We start from the raw sequence: 15918 nt of genomic DNA, 5'->3' as shown, positions 1-15918 counted from the left end.
AAATTTATTAAATAATATTATTTAATAAATCGGTTAATTCGGTTAACCGATTTTAAAATTTTGAAAACCGTAACCGAACCGAATTAATCGATATAACCGATATTTTTTAAACTTAAAAACCGAATTTTCGAATTGGCTCGGTTAATTCGATTTAACCGAAATATTGCTCACCCATAGCTTAAACATCGAAAATATTAGTTATGTGTATTTGTCTATCTGCTACATTTTTGCTTTTGGAATTATAGTTTTTTTCTTCTTTCGACATGGTGCTGATGTGATATTTACACAACACATATTGGTTCCCATATGAAATCAACACTTCCGATATATAAAAAATAGTAGGTCTCTTGTGAAACGATCTCACGAATCTTTATCTGTGAGACGGGTCAACCCTACCGATATTTACAATAAAAAGTAATAATCTTAGCATAAAAAGTAATATTTTTTCATTGATGACCTAAATAAGATATCCGTCTCACAAAATACCACCCGTGATACCGTAAAAAAAAAACTAAGATTCCCAAAAATCGAAAAATATGAAGCTAAACCTGAAATTAGATAATGTAAAATATCAAACTCACAAACAATAAAACCTATGGTCACCAAAATTGAAGCTTTTCGTAATAATTAATCCATACTTAAAATTGGAAATAATTAAAAATCTAAGTGGATAATTGCGCCGGGGAAAAAATAGAGTTTGGAAGGGGTCGTGATGTCATCAAAGTCAAAATTGTGCTTTCACGGAATTACGACAAAAGGCCACGTAATTTAATTGTTTTTTAAAAAATAATTAATTAGTATAGAATAAAATGTGTTTTGTTAAGGGCAGAATTGGAATGGAGAAGTTGAAAAGGAGGGTAAAAGAAAAGGAATACGCTGTGGTCTTTACTCTGAGACGCGTCGTGTGAATGGCACGTGCCTCATAATGTGGACGGAAAATTAGATTTTCTCGTTTCTTGAATGCCTTAATGTTTTCGTTCAATGGGGCCCATGCCAAAATCGTCAAACCATCTTCCCAAAATCTAACTGTTTGAATATCATTAGAAATATCAAATTTTAAAAATTGAGTTTAAATAAATATGTATTCTTGAATTGACTTTAGATTTAAATTGTTTTCTTTGATCCATAAATTCGATTGATGAATTTGAAGTTAAAATTTTCAAATCCTTAATAACAAATCTATTTGTTTGTTTGAAATTTTTATAAATCCACTCGACAATAAATTTCAGATCTTGACTTGTTATTTTTTTTAATCATTAGTTGTGCATTTCAAATCAACTCTTCAAAATTCAAATACCCCTCATGTTCATCTTATCAAATTCAAATTCAATAAAAAATTTTCATGACACAAAAATTCTTGTAAGATGGTTTCATAAGTCAATTTCGTCACTCATAAAAAAAAAGTTACTTCTTCCAAAAATATTACTTTTTTGTTGTAAATATGAGCAGAGTTGACCCGTCTCACGAATAAAAATCAGTCTAAAAATTTCAAGTTGGACTCCGAAAATAACAATATTCTATTTGATATGTCATCTATTTCTAAATCGCGCCCATGGATTAAACAATTTTAATTGATTTATAATTATATCAATAAATTTTACTTGGATCATTTCATAAATGATAAAGTATAATATAATTTTGTTTAAGTTAACGTGTGCAGCAATTAAATGTTATTTCATTTCTATGAGCGACCGATAAATCCCTGGAAACTACCTTCGTCGACTGCATATATTGCTACACAAGAATCAAATTATAGTAGTGCTTACTTTTAATATATTAAATCTCGCAATTCAAGCCATACTATTATAATTGAATTTAGCACACGAGAGGTATCTGAGTTGGTGAAATAAGCGAATGTTTGACCAATGATCAAGAATTTCATTTTTCTTACTAACACTTTTCGAATGAACCTGTCACATAGTTTGTTTGATTCGATTTACATATCTAGCATGATAATATTAGGGATAGTTCTTCTGCCTTTGTCAAACATTTAACATAATATTGATTAATAAAAATCAATATTTACTCAACGTGTATGTACACAAAAATATTATAGTTTATCTCAAACGTTTTTTTGGCAGATAGAAAGTGAGCTCGAGTGTGCATGTCCCCACAAAATTAGCCAAACTACCACTTTCACGCGAATGCAAAACACCGCCCCACCAACCCTCCTTCGGCCTTCCTCACTCCTTCACCTTGCTTTTCTTTACAAAATCCATTCCACGCGGAGTACTATAAATTCACATCCCAAGCGCAGCCAAAAATATTCATCAATCCAACCTGCTTCTTTCCTCTGAAGCCTGGATCAGAACAAAATACTACATTGAATCACAAACAGCAAACCTCATATATTAACTACACACGATCGGGTTAGTGCGTGATATGAAGCTTGCGACTTGTAGTTATTCTATGTTACAGGGTTCGAACAGTGGTCTGTTTAGTTCGAATAGCTGTGCGGTGATCTCAAGCAACTGGAAATTTGGTGGGAACCATAGTAATTTGAATATAAAGGCTAACAGTTCTTGGAATTCAGATGGGAGTGTTGCGGGCCAATGTCTGGCTTCGAATGCTGACAGGATTAAGGATAAGTGGATGGAGTTTCAAGGGATCAAGAATTGGGAGGGTTTGCTGGATCCATTGGATGACGGGTTGAGGGATGAAATTCTTCGGTACGGGGAGTTCGTGGAGGCGGCTTATCGGTGTTTCGACTTTGACACATCGTCCCAGGGTTACGCCACGTGCCGTTACCCCAAGAGTTCGATGTTGAGTGATTGCGGAGTTGGCGTGGCTGGGTATAAAGTGACCAAGAGTCTGCATGCCACTTGTGGTGTCAACTTGCCTAACTGGACCGAGAGGATACCGGGCTGGGTGTCGACCCAGTCGAGCTGGATCGGCTACGTGGCGGTGTGTAATGATAAGGCCGAGATCGCTAGATTAGGGAGACGCGACGTTGTGATCGCCTACCGAGGTACCGCAACGTGCATGGAGTGGATCGAGAATTTACGTGCCACATTGACTTGCTTGCCTTGCGACATGTCGCCGCACAAGTGCGATTCGATGGTACAAAGTGGATTTTTAAGCTTGTACACATCGAGCGCGGGGGGTCGCCCTAGCTTACAGGACTCGATTAGAGGGGAGATAAACAAAATCCTACAAAAATATGCCGATGAACCCCTAAGTATTACAGTAACTGGCCACAGCCTCGGAGCAGCATTGGCGACACTAACGGCTCACGACATCAACACAACATTCAAACATGCACCTCTGGTGACGGTTGTCTCGTTCGGTGGCCCGAGAGTTGGGAACAAAAACTTCCGTCGCCAACTAGAAAAAAACGGCACAAAAGTACTAAGAATCGTGAACTCGGACGATCCCATAACTAAAGTCCCCGGCTTCGTTCTTGAGGAGAACGCGCCGCAAAGAACAAGGAACGGGGGCATGGACGTGGTCACGGGGCTATCAAACTGGCTACAAAAACGCATGGAAGACACACAATGGGTGTACGCAGAAATCGGCAAAGAACTTAGACTTAGCAGCCGAGATTGTCCCCATCTGAGCAATGGAAACGTAGCCACATGTCACGATCTAAAGACATATCTTCATTTGGTCGACAATTTTGTAAGTTCAAATTGCCCTCTGAGAGCCACGGCCAAGAGGGTTATAGAGCAAACATCAGGAGAAGCGACGGCTTTCGTCTAGATACAGACAAAAACTGTTCCTGATTATACGTATGGATAGATAGCTAGACAGATAGATAGCACACACATTCATTCATTCATAAATAATCTGTTACAAATTCACCTTCCAAATTATTATGGTAAGGTGCATGGCAATTATGGGCATTGGCCTTTGCCAGTCGAAGCCCACCAATCTACGATAATGAGGCAAAATTCTTTTGCAATATTGAAATAAGATATACTTTTATAAAGGATTTACTTTCAATTTTTTTGAGGTATCAAATCGAAATATAATGTTTCGGCGAAATTCGTTTGCTAATTCCTGGGAATATGATACATACTAGTGGGGTCGAAGCACACACTGCGCGCACAAAATTTAACGATAAATATGACGTATAGATATTTGAGATCGTGATTATTTTTATTTGGGGTGTGAAATCGAAAGGAGATGTCATAGTTTAATTTGGATGGAAAAATGAAGGAAGATTTAACTAAATACGTAATATATTATATTGGAAAAAAAGTTCGAGTGATATTTCTACTTTCTGGAATTATAAAAAGAAGAGAAAATTGTTTTTTTGGTTATGTATCTTTGTTTTTTTGTGATTTTAATAATATATTTTATCGAATTTTCAGTTGTAGTCTTGTATCTTATGATTTTTGATAATTTTATTCATTTTTCATCGGGATTGTCGATGTGAAACTACTAACATCAGCACTTACATCAGCTCCATGTTGGAAAATACTAAAAATGTTACAACAAAAATAAAGCTAACGGACTAATTGAAATTTGACAACGTAGATAACAAATATATAGTGTACGGTGGATGTGTATCATATGAAAACTATATATATTGTGTAACAACAAATCAAGTTTTCCATGATATAGTGTGAAACTAAAATGGCCACAATGTAATTAACCAAAATGTATTGATAAATCGATTTTTTAATTTGTGTTGCTTTATCTTAATATTTATTTATTTATTTTCCTTTACATATATGAAATTAGACTAAATAGAACGATTCTTCAAATCTCATATACTATGGAGGTAATTATAAGATTGAAATATGTTTCGAACAAGAAGTATATAATTTTAAAGTTGGTGTTTTTGAATGCAAGTCTTATGCAAATATCTAGGTATGTATATGTAATCTTCAAAGGTAATTGTTTTTTTCCTTAATAACAATAAACTTTTGAGGAGAAATATATAATTAGCCATTTTAGAAATAGCACACTTAGAAGTAGCTATCAAGTTAATTTTAATATGTAAGTGATTATTTAATTTATTACAATGTGTGTATCTCTCAAATATATCTCCATATTAAGGCTTGCTCGTTTTCTAACTAATTTCTTCATGTAAGTTGCTTATGTTTTGAATCTCCTTTCAAAACTTGTATTTGATCTTTAAAATGTTATGTTTATAAGTTCCAATAATGATATATACGTTAGACACAAGAATATAACCACATTTGAAAAAATTCTGGATAGTTTCTAACAATATAATGGTTGTTTTCGCCTTGCTGGATGCTTTTAATCAGACTGACTAATTTTGAGGTATGCTGTCAGTTAGGCTTGTTAGCTAGAATATTCATTCAGTTGAGCTCGTCAGCTAGACTGAACCAAATTGATGAGGTCTGCTGAAATCAGTCTTGCAGAACTAGTCGTTTCATAATTAGTTATCAGCATCTTAAACTCTGATTCAGACTTTGACATGTGAATATGATTTGTAGGTCATTGTATTAGATTCGTAACGCATATTGAATCGTTCAATTTGGATAACTGAGCTGATCAGGATGATCAGAATATCACAATTGCTCATGCCAAGCTGAAATTGTTGTTTTAGCTAAACTGACGTGAAATAAGAATTGTTCCAAATTGAGTTTTTATTCTGTAGTTTTAATGGCTGGTCATTCGCATCACCAAACTGTGAGATAACATCAAAACACTGCAGCTTGCAAGATTTTCAGTTTGTCTAAATTCGAGTTTCAGCTTTCATCTTGAAGTAGCAACTTCACATTTGATTAAATAAGTTATAAATATAATAACAAGTTTTGTTATCCTCAAAATCAAGACTGTTAAAATTTCCAAACCTAACAAAGTAACTCCCAAATTGGAATCCATTAGCCCATGTTTCTAAACCTAACAAAATAACTCCCAAATTGGAATCCATTAGCCCATGTTTCTTAGCACTAATAGCTGTCACAAGACGTTAACGCGAAAATATCGCAAAAGATTAATGTTTTCTTGAGATGTTTGCGTGAATATCAGAGTGTTAATAGGAGACAAAATAAATGAAGGGATGAGAACATTATAATAATTACTTGTAAAAATAAAATAAAAATTAAGTGAACCGACGGTAAAAAAATTTACCAAAAGAGTAGTTAGACACATATATACAACGTCTTTTACTTTTCTAGAATTATGCATATTTCAATTGTTATTATTATGCCAACTAATAATCATATTGCTTGTAAAAATAAAATAAAAATTAAGTGAACCGACACATATATATCTTTTTTTAATTTTAATAAAACTAAACCAACACATATTTAAATATAAGTAACATAATTTTTTTTAGAAATATAAAATGATTAAACTTTTTTTAAAAATATATTATAAAAATAAATAATTTTTTTATGAATATATCGTTTACCGGTTTACCACGGTTGTGAAAATGACAAAAATTCCAATGAAACGATATCACATATCAGTTTTGTGAACGATTTTCGATCTGACATAACTCACGAAAAATCATTATTTTTTATATTAAATTATTTTCCAATCTAAGTATGTATTTTTTTTACCCGTTTTACCGATAAAAACCTATAAGACTGTCTTACTCTTTGAAAATTATTATATATATAGTTAATGAAGAACACAACATTGGAAGATAGAGAAACGAACAATAAAAGTTAAAATTATTAAAGAGAAAAGAACTACTCAAAATTTTTTTATATTTAAAAATTCTTCGTAAAATAGATATTTACGTTTTGTAAAATAGTCGGTTAAGTTTTAACATATTTAATTTTTATATTTAAATGGAGCTATGGAACCAAATATGTAGGTTCTAAAATAAATGAGAATTTTAAAAAAAATACATTAAACAAGTTAATGTAATAAAACTAAAATAATATAGACTAATATATAATTCGGAATAGAAGATCTCAAAAACACTACCAAAATAAATCCTTGGAGACTGATATAATCTCATAATTTTGTGAAAAAAGATAAATATATTATATAGATTAAATGAACCGTAAAAAAGACGAAAACAAAACACGATCAATCGATAAATTAATTAAACTAACTAAATCAAGGAAACCAATGTAGCGTCAAATAATTAGTAAAAAAAACTTATAGAACGAAGAATATAGATAATCACTAAAATAAAATGAAACCCTAAAAGATCCAATGCATTAAATAAACTAACGTAACAAAACTAAAATAAATATACACCAATATACAGTTTGGACGAGGGGAACTCAAAATAACCATCAAAATAAATTTTTAGATACCGAGATGTAATTTTCAAAATTTATGTAAAGTGACAAATATATTTTACTAATTGATTAACTGAACTCTGAAAAAGAAGAAGAAGAAGTCATGAAGAACCGGAAAGTAGAAATGAATTCAATGTATTCAATGAATATTAATGCTCGTGTATTAATAATTAGTCATTAAGTAAAAAAATTACAATTTAGTCTACGTAAGAAAATAACTTGTTAAGCTAAAACAAAGAATGAGATATTGAGCAATTTATTACGATATCAACCTAAAATAAGAAAACCCCACCCAAAAGACGAGCCCACATCTTACGTGAACATCCATCCGTAGCCCTTGAATGAAGGCTTAAGACATCACCCATACAGTAGCATTGGAATCATCGATAAATCCCTCGTTACTCCAATCAAGGTTGATATGTTTATTATATGCAAGAACCAACCTTGTCGTAACCAAACAAAGGGCTTGAGCTCGAGATCCAAGGCCAACGAAGAGTATCCATTTATTCAATATTCATCGGCGGGTTTTACGGAACTCAACCGATCGAAAATGCTGTCTTAACAATCCATTTCACATGCCACTAATCTGAACTCTTCCTTCTCATCATGTCTTATATTTTTGTTTGATTCAGCAAAAGACAAACAAAGGAATATATACACACACACACACACACACACACACACCAAGGTTCTAAAAAGCGTGAAGCGCCTCGAAGCGCGGATGTCGAGCTCCAAGCTTAAGCAATATTAACACGGGCTTATGCGTGAAAAAACGTTTTTTTATCTTTAGTGTAATTATAATTATCTCAAACCAATAAATAGATAAAATAATACATAAATATGATAAATATAAGTATGATGCATTAATTTTCATTTTTATAAAAACATAAAAATATCAAAATTACAATCTTTATTTGTTTTTACAACTAGACCACATTTAAAAATCCTAAATATTCGTCAAATCATTGTCAGACACGTTTAATCATAATTAAATTTTAAAAATAAACACCTAAATTATAAATCTAATTTATTATTTTAAAGTAAAAAGACACTCATTCAAAAAAAAAATTAAACATAAACGGATACAATTAATTGTGCTTAAACACGCTTAATAAACGCCTTAATTACGTTTAATTCGGTATAGTTTGAACGTTTTTTTTTTCCGTTTTTCTCCTAAAGAGGGCTTTTTTGTCGAGCTTCAAGCTTAAGCGGACTTTTTAAAACACTGATATAGACCCACACACGCACCAAACAAGATGGTAAGAGTGTAATATCTGTAAAAAAGGAGAATTTATTTATTAATCTGTTGATAAAAAAAACAATTATTGATGTAAGACTTGCACATACAGAGATGATATTCCCATTGTCAAATAACAAAACAGGTGATGAAGCCACAAAATTCCCAAATATTTACATATTGCACAAAACGATATCTGTAAAAAAAATAAGCGCCACCAAGGAAAAAAAATTTGTCTGTCCTTTTTTCTCATTTTAGCTTATCTCAAAAAGGAAAACAGAAAAGGGAGAGCGATGATACAACAAGTTCTTTTTATAAGTGTTACAGGGGTAGAGCTGATATTTCTGGATGGGGGCGACTTGACGTAGATCGTCCCCCTAGATGTTGATTCTACTTAATGGCATAAGAACGGGTGCAAACGGTCTCCAGAGCTTCTGTAATCAAGGCAGAAAAACTGGCCATGGCTTGGAAAACTCCAGGCAATCCAGTTTGAATGTTGTTCAATGTCATTGCTCTTGTCACCTCCACAGCCTTCGAATGTTTAACCATCTCGTCTTCAACCCGCCTCTGGCAAGTAGCGAGCTCGGCTTTTTTCTCAGCCAGCGGGTCCCGTGCATCCAAAACTTGCCCGTTTTCAGGCCCTGCATCGGGAAGTCCTATTCCAACCATAGAGTAAGAGTGGTAGTACTTCTTCTCAATGCTTCTGAGAGATGAAGCCTTTTTTTCGAGTTCCTTTGATACGGTTTCCGTACGTTTCTTGATTTTCAGCTCCTCCGTCTGTTTCAATAAGATTGAATGAACGACGTTTATGAAGCTCTTGATGGCTTCGGACGCAACTGTGTCAGGTAATCGGTCCAGGGCCAGTTTCCATTCGTCAAAGAAAGCAAAAACCTCAGGAAGTTCCCGGCTGTTATTAGCTGGTTCAGTGTTAACGGGGAGGATGGTAAGTTTAAACCAGCCATGGAGAGAGCAAACAAAGTCCCGTTGCAACTTTATGAGACGGCAGAAACTTGAATGCCATGCTGACACAGCAGATTCAAGATCGCGAGTCGCCTGCTTGTGAAAATCAGACGTTGCTTCGACTTTAGTTGTGCGGTTAACTAGGCCACGAACTTGCTGCACTATGTCATTCTGGACTTCATGATACTGATTCATTGATCTCCACATGTACATGAAACTGCATTTAGAAAATGGAGACAGTGAAACTAGAGGATCAAGAGGCTTAAGTGCTCAATTCGAGTCACATAGATTGCATGCACAAACTTAATTGGATTCTCAATACCATAATTAGGATTTACTCCACTCAAAACAAAGAAGCTCAAGCTCAGGCTCTAGAGCTAGCTCCCAAGCTAATGTTTAAGATCACAGGATGACTTATGAGCTCATCAACAATTAATATTGAGCTCATGCTTGTCAGAAGCTCGAGTTCAAAAACGTTTTAGCTCTATTAAGTTAGAGGTGATTCAGCTAGACAGACTCATTAACCAATTTGACTCACATTGAACCACCAACCAAAATACTTCAACTTATGTCAAGTGCATATAATCATTAATGATGTTCAAGGTCTTGAGCGGACATTCGATGTGGTTTAGGTCTGCACCGTGTGATTATTCACATCAAACATAATCAAAATCTTTTTTCTACAAATCAAACAGATCCCTATTCTCGACTTTCGAACAAATGGGAACAAGCTTGTACTTACCCGTGACAGAGTTCAACTAGCTGTGGGACAAGGTCAGTGTCTCGTAGAGTGACAATAGCAGATAAGGTAGTTGACACGGCCTGAGATGTCACGGAAATCAGAGATTGAAGCCTCTTTATTGAGGCTTTTGTCTTGTCCAACTTGGCTTCCTCTTCACCCCGGTACTCCTGACTTTGGAGTGTTGACAACTTCCTCTCATGCTCGATCTTTACTCCTTCTCTAGCCTACATTGATGATCAGGGACACATTGACATACATCAATAATTAAGTATGATAAATTCTTTGGTACAGATTTTTACAGTTTAACTAGTATCTATTATTATCTTGCTAAATTTTACTGCGTCAAAAACTGTAGAAACGAAACAAAGATCCTGTTCTTTAAGTGAAGGAAAGATACAGCTCCAATTCCTGTGGGACTTGCTATGCAATACCTTGTTACATACTCCTGGAGCATTGATTACCATTATGTCATGTGAATCTACACTTGAACCACGTAAATTAATAATAATCAACACACCAAGTAAATATAGCTGAGTGTCTAAGCCGAGAAATAATTAGTTAGACTGCCTGAATAATTATTTTCTCAGCAAGAACTGATCGAAGTGCTAAAATATTCAACTTTTTGTGTGTGATGACAGGCACACACCAGCTTGAACTAAAGACAAAGGCTATTAGAAGAGAGGACCCACAAGCATGTTCCAAGTTGACATCTTAAGATCATTCCAGGTTGTTGGTATCACACAACACAGTCATTAGGTGCAATTTAGTCACTTCCACTAAAAGGGAATCTAAAAATCATGATTACAGAAGAAAGATACTGCGATATGCATTTATGATCTGGCGAACACGAAATTCGGGTGAGGGGGTGGCTCAATGAATCGAGTGGCCAGGCTTGAGTTTTCAAAAAAATTACCGGATAAAATTCCAAATTTAAAATTCCGTATAAAATTTTAAATTTGGACCATAGCCACCCCTCACCTCTACTTGATCCGCGCTTGCATTGCACTTATGGATAAGCTGAACCCCTTGAATAAATAATCACCATTATTCACCACCACCCAAAAAAGAGACACCATGTTGCAAATCTATGTAATCTGCCCAAGCTTTTACCAGGGACAGATTTGTCATTTGGTTAGCAAGATGCAATCAAGAAAAGGAATAACTTTATGCCATTGTCCACTATGGCGTCTATGCAAGCTTTAAAGAAGAATTTAACTTAAATTGAGACAGGAAATACAAAAGTTTGATTATGATAAAAATGAACTGAAATGAGGAAATTTGAGTTTAAATCGGTACCTTCACTTCTTGATACAATTTCTTTTCCCAAGCCAAGAGCCTTTCCAGAGAGGAACAAAGGCTCTTTGGACCAGCAGATTGCTCGATTGAATCGGGCTCAAATCGGTACTTCACAGCCAGAGGAGGCTTCGAAGTCCAGCTCGAGCTCAAGTTACTCAACATTCCACTAGAATGATACACAGTCTCTGTAACACCAAATCAAAATCAATTAATGCCCAAGTTCTAATGTATCCCACCAACAATTCAGAACACAGACGGAAAAAAGGGGTAATCGTCTCTCAGTATTTGCAAGTCCACGAGCTAATTTGATCCGAAGACTGGATATTTTGCAACAGAAAAAAAAGAAAGAAAGAAAGAGAAACTAATGCTAATTGCTAATCAAACTCTCAAGAAACAGATATTGGAATCTCAGAAACTGAACAGTCGCTCAAGAAAGAATTCTTGATTCGAGAATCCAATAACAAACTTACTTCTCAATTGCTTGAAGCTCCGATCAAATTGAGCCCTCCCAATTTCGAGCATCTCCGAAACTTGCTCTCCCGCAGATGCAGCCTTATCAAAATACTCCCTGATAGCCGACACAATTTCTGCTAAATCTTTGTGCCTCACCACAAGCCTCCTATCAGAATTTATCCCTTCACCATTCCCATTTCCCCAGCTAACCGAAGACTTGCTATCATCACCAGACGAAAGCTTATCCATTTTACTCGAGAACTTGGAGTTTAAATTCACATTGTCATTTCTCATATTATTATTATTAGCAGCAGCAGCAGACCCTTTTTTCGACGATCCCAAATTTGATTGTGTCCCGTAATCGGATCTTGATTCCGAATCCTCTTCGACATTATCATCCGATGAACTGCTCGTGGTGCTATAATGATCGTGATCGTCCCATTCGCTGCATTGTACTTCTTCTCTCTCAGTCTCTTCCTCTTCTTTGTTCTCCCAATGCGCTTTCTTGGAGTCTGGCATGGGACCCGGACCCCGCCTCATGGAGTTCTTCACAGTACTATTGGTTGAATATCGAGAGTAGGATGAGTAATTTGATGCCCTGTCGTCGAATTTCTGATTTTCATTCACGCCGAAAGGTTTCTGACAGTGATCACTTGAAAAGCTTGAAGCTTTATCATCGTCTTCGTCCGAGGAATGGTGGTGTTCGATGTGGTTCTTCGCGTTTTGGAGTTGGTGGAAGTGTTCGGAGTCCGGAGGAGAAGGGGGAGGGTAGAAATCATCCCAATTCCATACAGACGAGGCCTGTGAGGGGGTGGTTGAATAAGTTGAATTTGCTCTCGCATTGTAAGTGAAATTATTGTGGTGGGGTGGAGAAGATGAGAAACTTGAGTCGGATAGGATGTGGGGTAGTTTAACGGGCTTTTTCCGAAGAGATGGAGGGGGTGGTGGCTGCTGTTTTTTTTGGCGCTGATGGTGGGAAGAGGCGGTGGACATGGGGGGTGGTGGAGGAGGGTGGAAGGAAGGTGAAGGCGATGGGGAAGGGTTCGGATGAGAGGGGATGGAGGTGGGAGGCTTAACGGTAGCGGCCGAGGGGGTGCGGAGGAAGACAGCGGGGGTGTGGTGTGAGACGGAGAGGGATTCGCCGGAGGCAAACGCTACGAGGGCGGAGCCTGTCATGCGTAGGGACCGACAGTAATCAGAGTGAGCTGCTGCCAGGTGGTGGCGAGCATAAACAGACTCCTTCATGAGGCGGCGGCGCTCCTTGCACCGTCGCACAGTATCCTCATTGTCCAGCTTTGACGCCGTGCAGCCCATATCGTCACACCAATCTCAACTTTCTCTATTTTTTATTTCGTCAGAAAAAAAAAAAAAACAGAGTACTCAAACAAATTGGAAATGGCCCCCGGCGGAGAGAGGTGGCGCCGCCTTATATTACCGGCACCAGGGTGGCGGAGATGGCAGGATTTGAACAGCGGGAAGCTAATTCCACATCTCTTGAATCGTTTGACAAACTTCTCTCTACTTCACTCTCCATTATAACACCAAGCATAGCATATAATTAAATATTTATTTTTCAAAAAATATATTGTTACACTAAAAAGTTTCTAGAATATTATTTAAACATTATTTGATTCAATTGGTATAGAAAACAAGAAATCTCAAGTATTGCTTTTATGGGTTGTAATGTTTCACAGGATAATCTAAATAAAATATTTGTCTCACAAAATTAACTTATAAGATCATCTCACAAGAATTTTAGTGTATATTTATACAAATATGCGAAAATTTTCAATTAATGCGATAGAGTGGTAAAAAAAATTAAATTGTGAGCTTTGAATCTTATTCTTATATGAAGTTTCGTCTTTATGGTAACATATATTTATTGTCGCACGTTTTATAATTTAAATATTTAATTTAATATAGTGTTCTTGCATTAAGTTTGGAATTGAAGTTAGAAATTATAGAACTATGAGGTTGAATTTAAAGAAGGTATTAAGCCTAAAGACAATAAGTGAAAAAGGTCAAGTTGGTGAAGAAAAAGTAGAACATTAAAAATACATTTAAAATGGTGGGGGCCTTTTTATGAAAATTATAAATTTTCTCAATTCCTTTTTTGACCTTTTATTACTATATTTTATATATATCCTCAATTTTTAATAAAAGGTGGACATATCCAAAGCACCTTTGGTCAAAAGATGTTCTCAGTTTGTGGGAGAATAAATTCTTAGATCGACAGATAAAGTTAAAGTTTTTTTTTTTAAAAAAATGTTAGTATTTATTACCAACATAAAAACTCTTAATATTATTTGTATATATTAATTTTGTGAGACAGATCTTCGATCCGACCCAATTCATGAAAAAATATCATTTTTACGTAAAAAAAAAATAGTTTTCATGATAATTATGAATCAGATCTAACATAAGAGACATACTCAATTACCAATATATAAATCACAAGGAATTTTATGCTAATTTTAAAGATTTTCACCTGTTTTCAGATATTACAAGGAGTCAAAATCATTTCACACGACTTTAATATTTTTTAAAAAAAATTATACACCATTTTTGTTTAATTAAATAGGCTTCGATTATACTATAAAAATATTTTATGAGTTTTTTAAAATGAAACCAGTGATGAAAAATAACTCGAATCGAGACGATTTGTTCAACGTCGACCTACAAAATTTTGATTTCGTTTCTTGATTATGCAATTTTGATTTCGTTTCTTGATTATGTAATTTTGGTTGGCGAGATGGTAGCAGTGGGATAAATGGTCCAATTTCAATATATTACGTGTGATCCACTTTTCTCTATAATTTGAGCAAACTTATGGGCGAGAGGTCGAAAACAATCACATTCATATTTATAATAAAAAAAATAATATATTTTTTTATGTGTGATCTAAATAGAATATTTATCGACATATGAAACCATATCACAAGAGTTTTTTTTGTGATTCCGAAAATCACATTTTCATTCCGTTTTACTGTTAGATTTATGATTATTTCTTTATTTAAAATCATTAGTATTTATTACTATAAAAAGGCTTTAGGTTAGACCAAGTGCATCGATCAAGAAATGAAACCTTGAATTGCGAGTAGATAAATATGTCTCATCTTTTCATGCACGAAATCGGCTACTTGAAAATCTCCATAAAATTTACTAACCTTTTTTGGCACAAATAAAATAATAATAAAAAATCATAGATTTTTAAAACATATTCTATCTATCTTAAATATATAATCGAGTATTTATATTTAATATTATTTTTTCTAATCATTTTACTAATATATCATTATTCATTAAACACATTAGTTATTTTAAACAAATTTTTATATCATATCAAAGCACTCATTAAATAAAGGTAAATAAGAATTTTTTTAATAAAACCTGATTTTTTAATATTTTAAACAAATTTTTATACCAATTATTTTTTTGGCTGTAATATTTTGTTTGAACTCATAAAATGGAAAACATTACTTATTGTTGCCCCCACCTCAAATTAATTCTTTTGTCACCATTGATTTATTCCAACAAAAATTGGTACACCTACCTTCTTTTTTCCTCCCTCCGATGGGGACCAACGTAGCTTTTCCCGAAGAAATTGCCAATTATTCCCTTCAAATTAAAAAATAATAATAATTGAAAAAAAACTTACAAATAAACTTTATAGTATATCTTTATTTAATTAATTCAAAAAATAATCACATGTTTTCCAAGACTCGTAGTTAATAAATTTATATTAATAAAAAAGAGTAGTCTTACAATTTCACGAATCTTTATCTGTGAAACGAATCAACTCTATCGATATTCATAATAAAAAATAATATTTTTTCATGGATAACTCAAATAAGATATTCGTCTCACAAAATACGATCCGTGAGACCGTCTCACATATGTTTTTGCCTCAAAAAAATCTACTGAACTATATATAATATATATAAAACAACCGAAAAAAGAAATGAACTGTGTATAATAATTAAAAGTAAGGGAGTAATTAAAGAACTCCACGCGAAATATCACCGTGATAGACTAATTCAATGAATACAAGA

The 15918-nt window shown here is 34.3% G+C and overlaps 2 protein-coding genes across 2 annotated transcripts; one reads left to right on the top strand and one right to left on the bottom strand.

Moving 5' to 3' along the window:
- The first annotated feature begins 2001 nt into the window (after positions 1-2001).
- Positions 2002-3889, top strand: LOC140985288 (phospholipase A(1) DAD1, chloroplastic-like). The gene has a single exon (XM_073453099.1). It carries the CDS (start codon positions 2383-2385, stop codon positions 3697-3699), a length of 1317 nt encoding a protein of 438 aa, XP_073309200.1. The 5' UTR covers positions 2002-2382; the 3' UTR covers positions 3700-3889.
- A 4748-nt stretch (positions 3890-8637) lies between these two features.
- On the bottom strand, positions 8638-13416 carry LOC140984300 (nitrate regulatory gene2 protein-like). The gene is made up of 4 exons (XM_073451600.1): positions 11884-13416; positions 11414-11598; positions 10118-10341; positions 8638-9592 (listed from the first exon to the last, which is right to left on the bottom strand). The coding sequence occupies exons 1-4, from the start codon at positions 13178-13180 to the stop codon at positions 8806-8808; spliced, it is 2493 nt and encodes an 830-aa protein (XP_073307701.1). The 5' UTR covers positions 13181-13416; the 3' UTR covers positions 8638-8805.
- Positions 13417-15918: the final 2502 nt, after the last annotated feature.

The sequence above is a fragment of the Primulina huaijiensis genome, chromosome 9 (genome assembly GCF_012295235.1).
Source record: "Primulina huaijiensis isolate GDHJ02 chromosome 9, ASM1229523v2, whole genome shotgun sequence".
NCBI lineage: Eukaryota > Viridiplantae > Streptophyta > Magnoliopsida > Lamiales > Gesneriaceae > Primulina > Primulina huaijiensis.
Note: the sequence above shows the minus strand (reverse complement) of the source record. Positions and strands in the feature narration are given on the sequence as shown.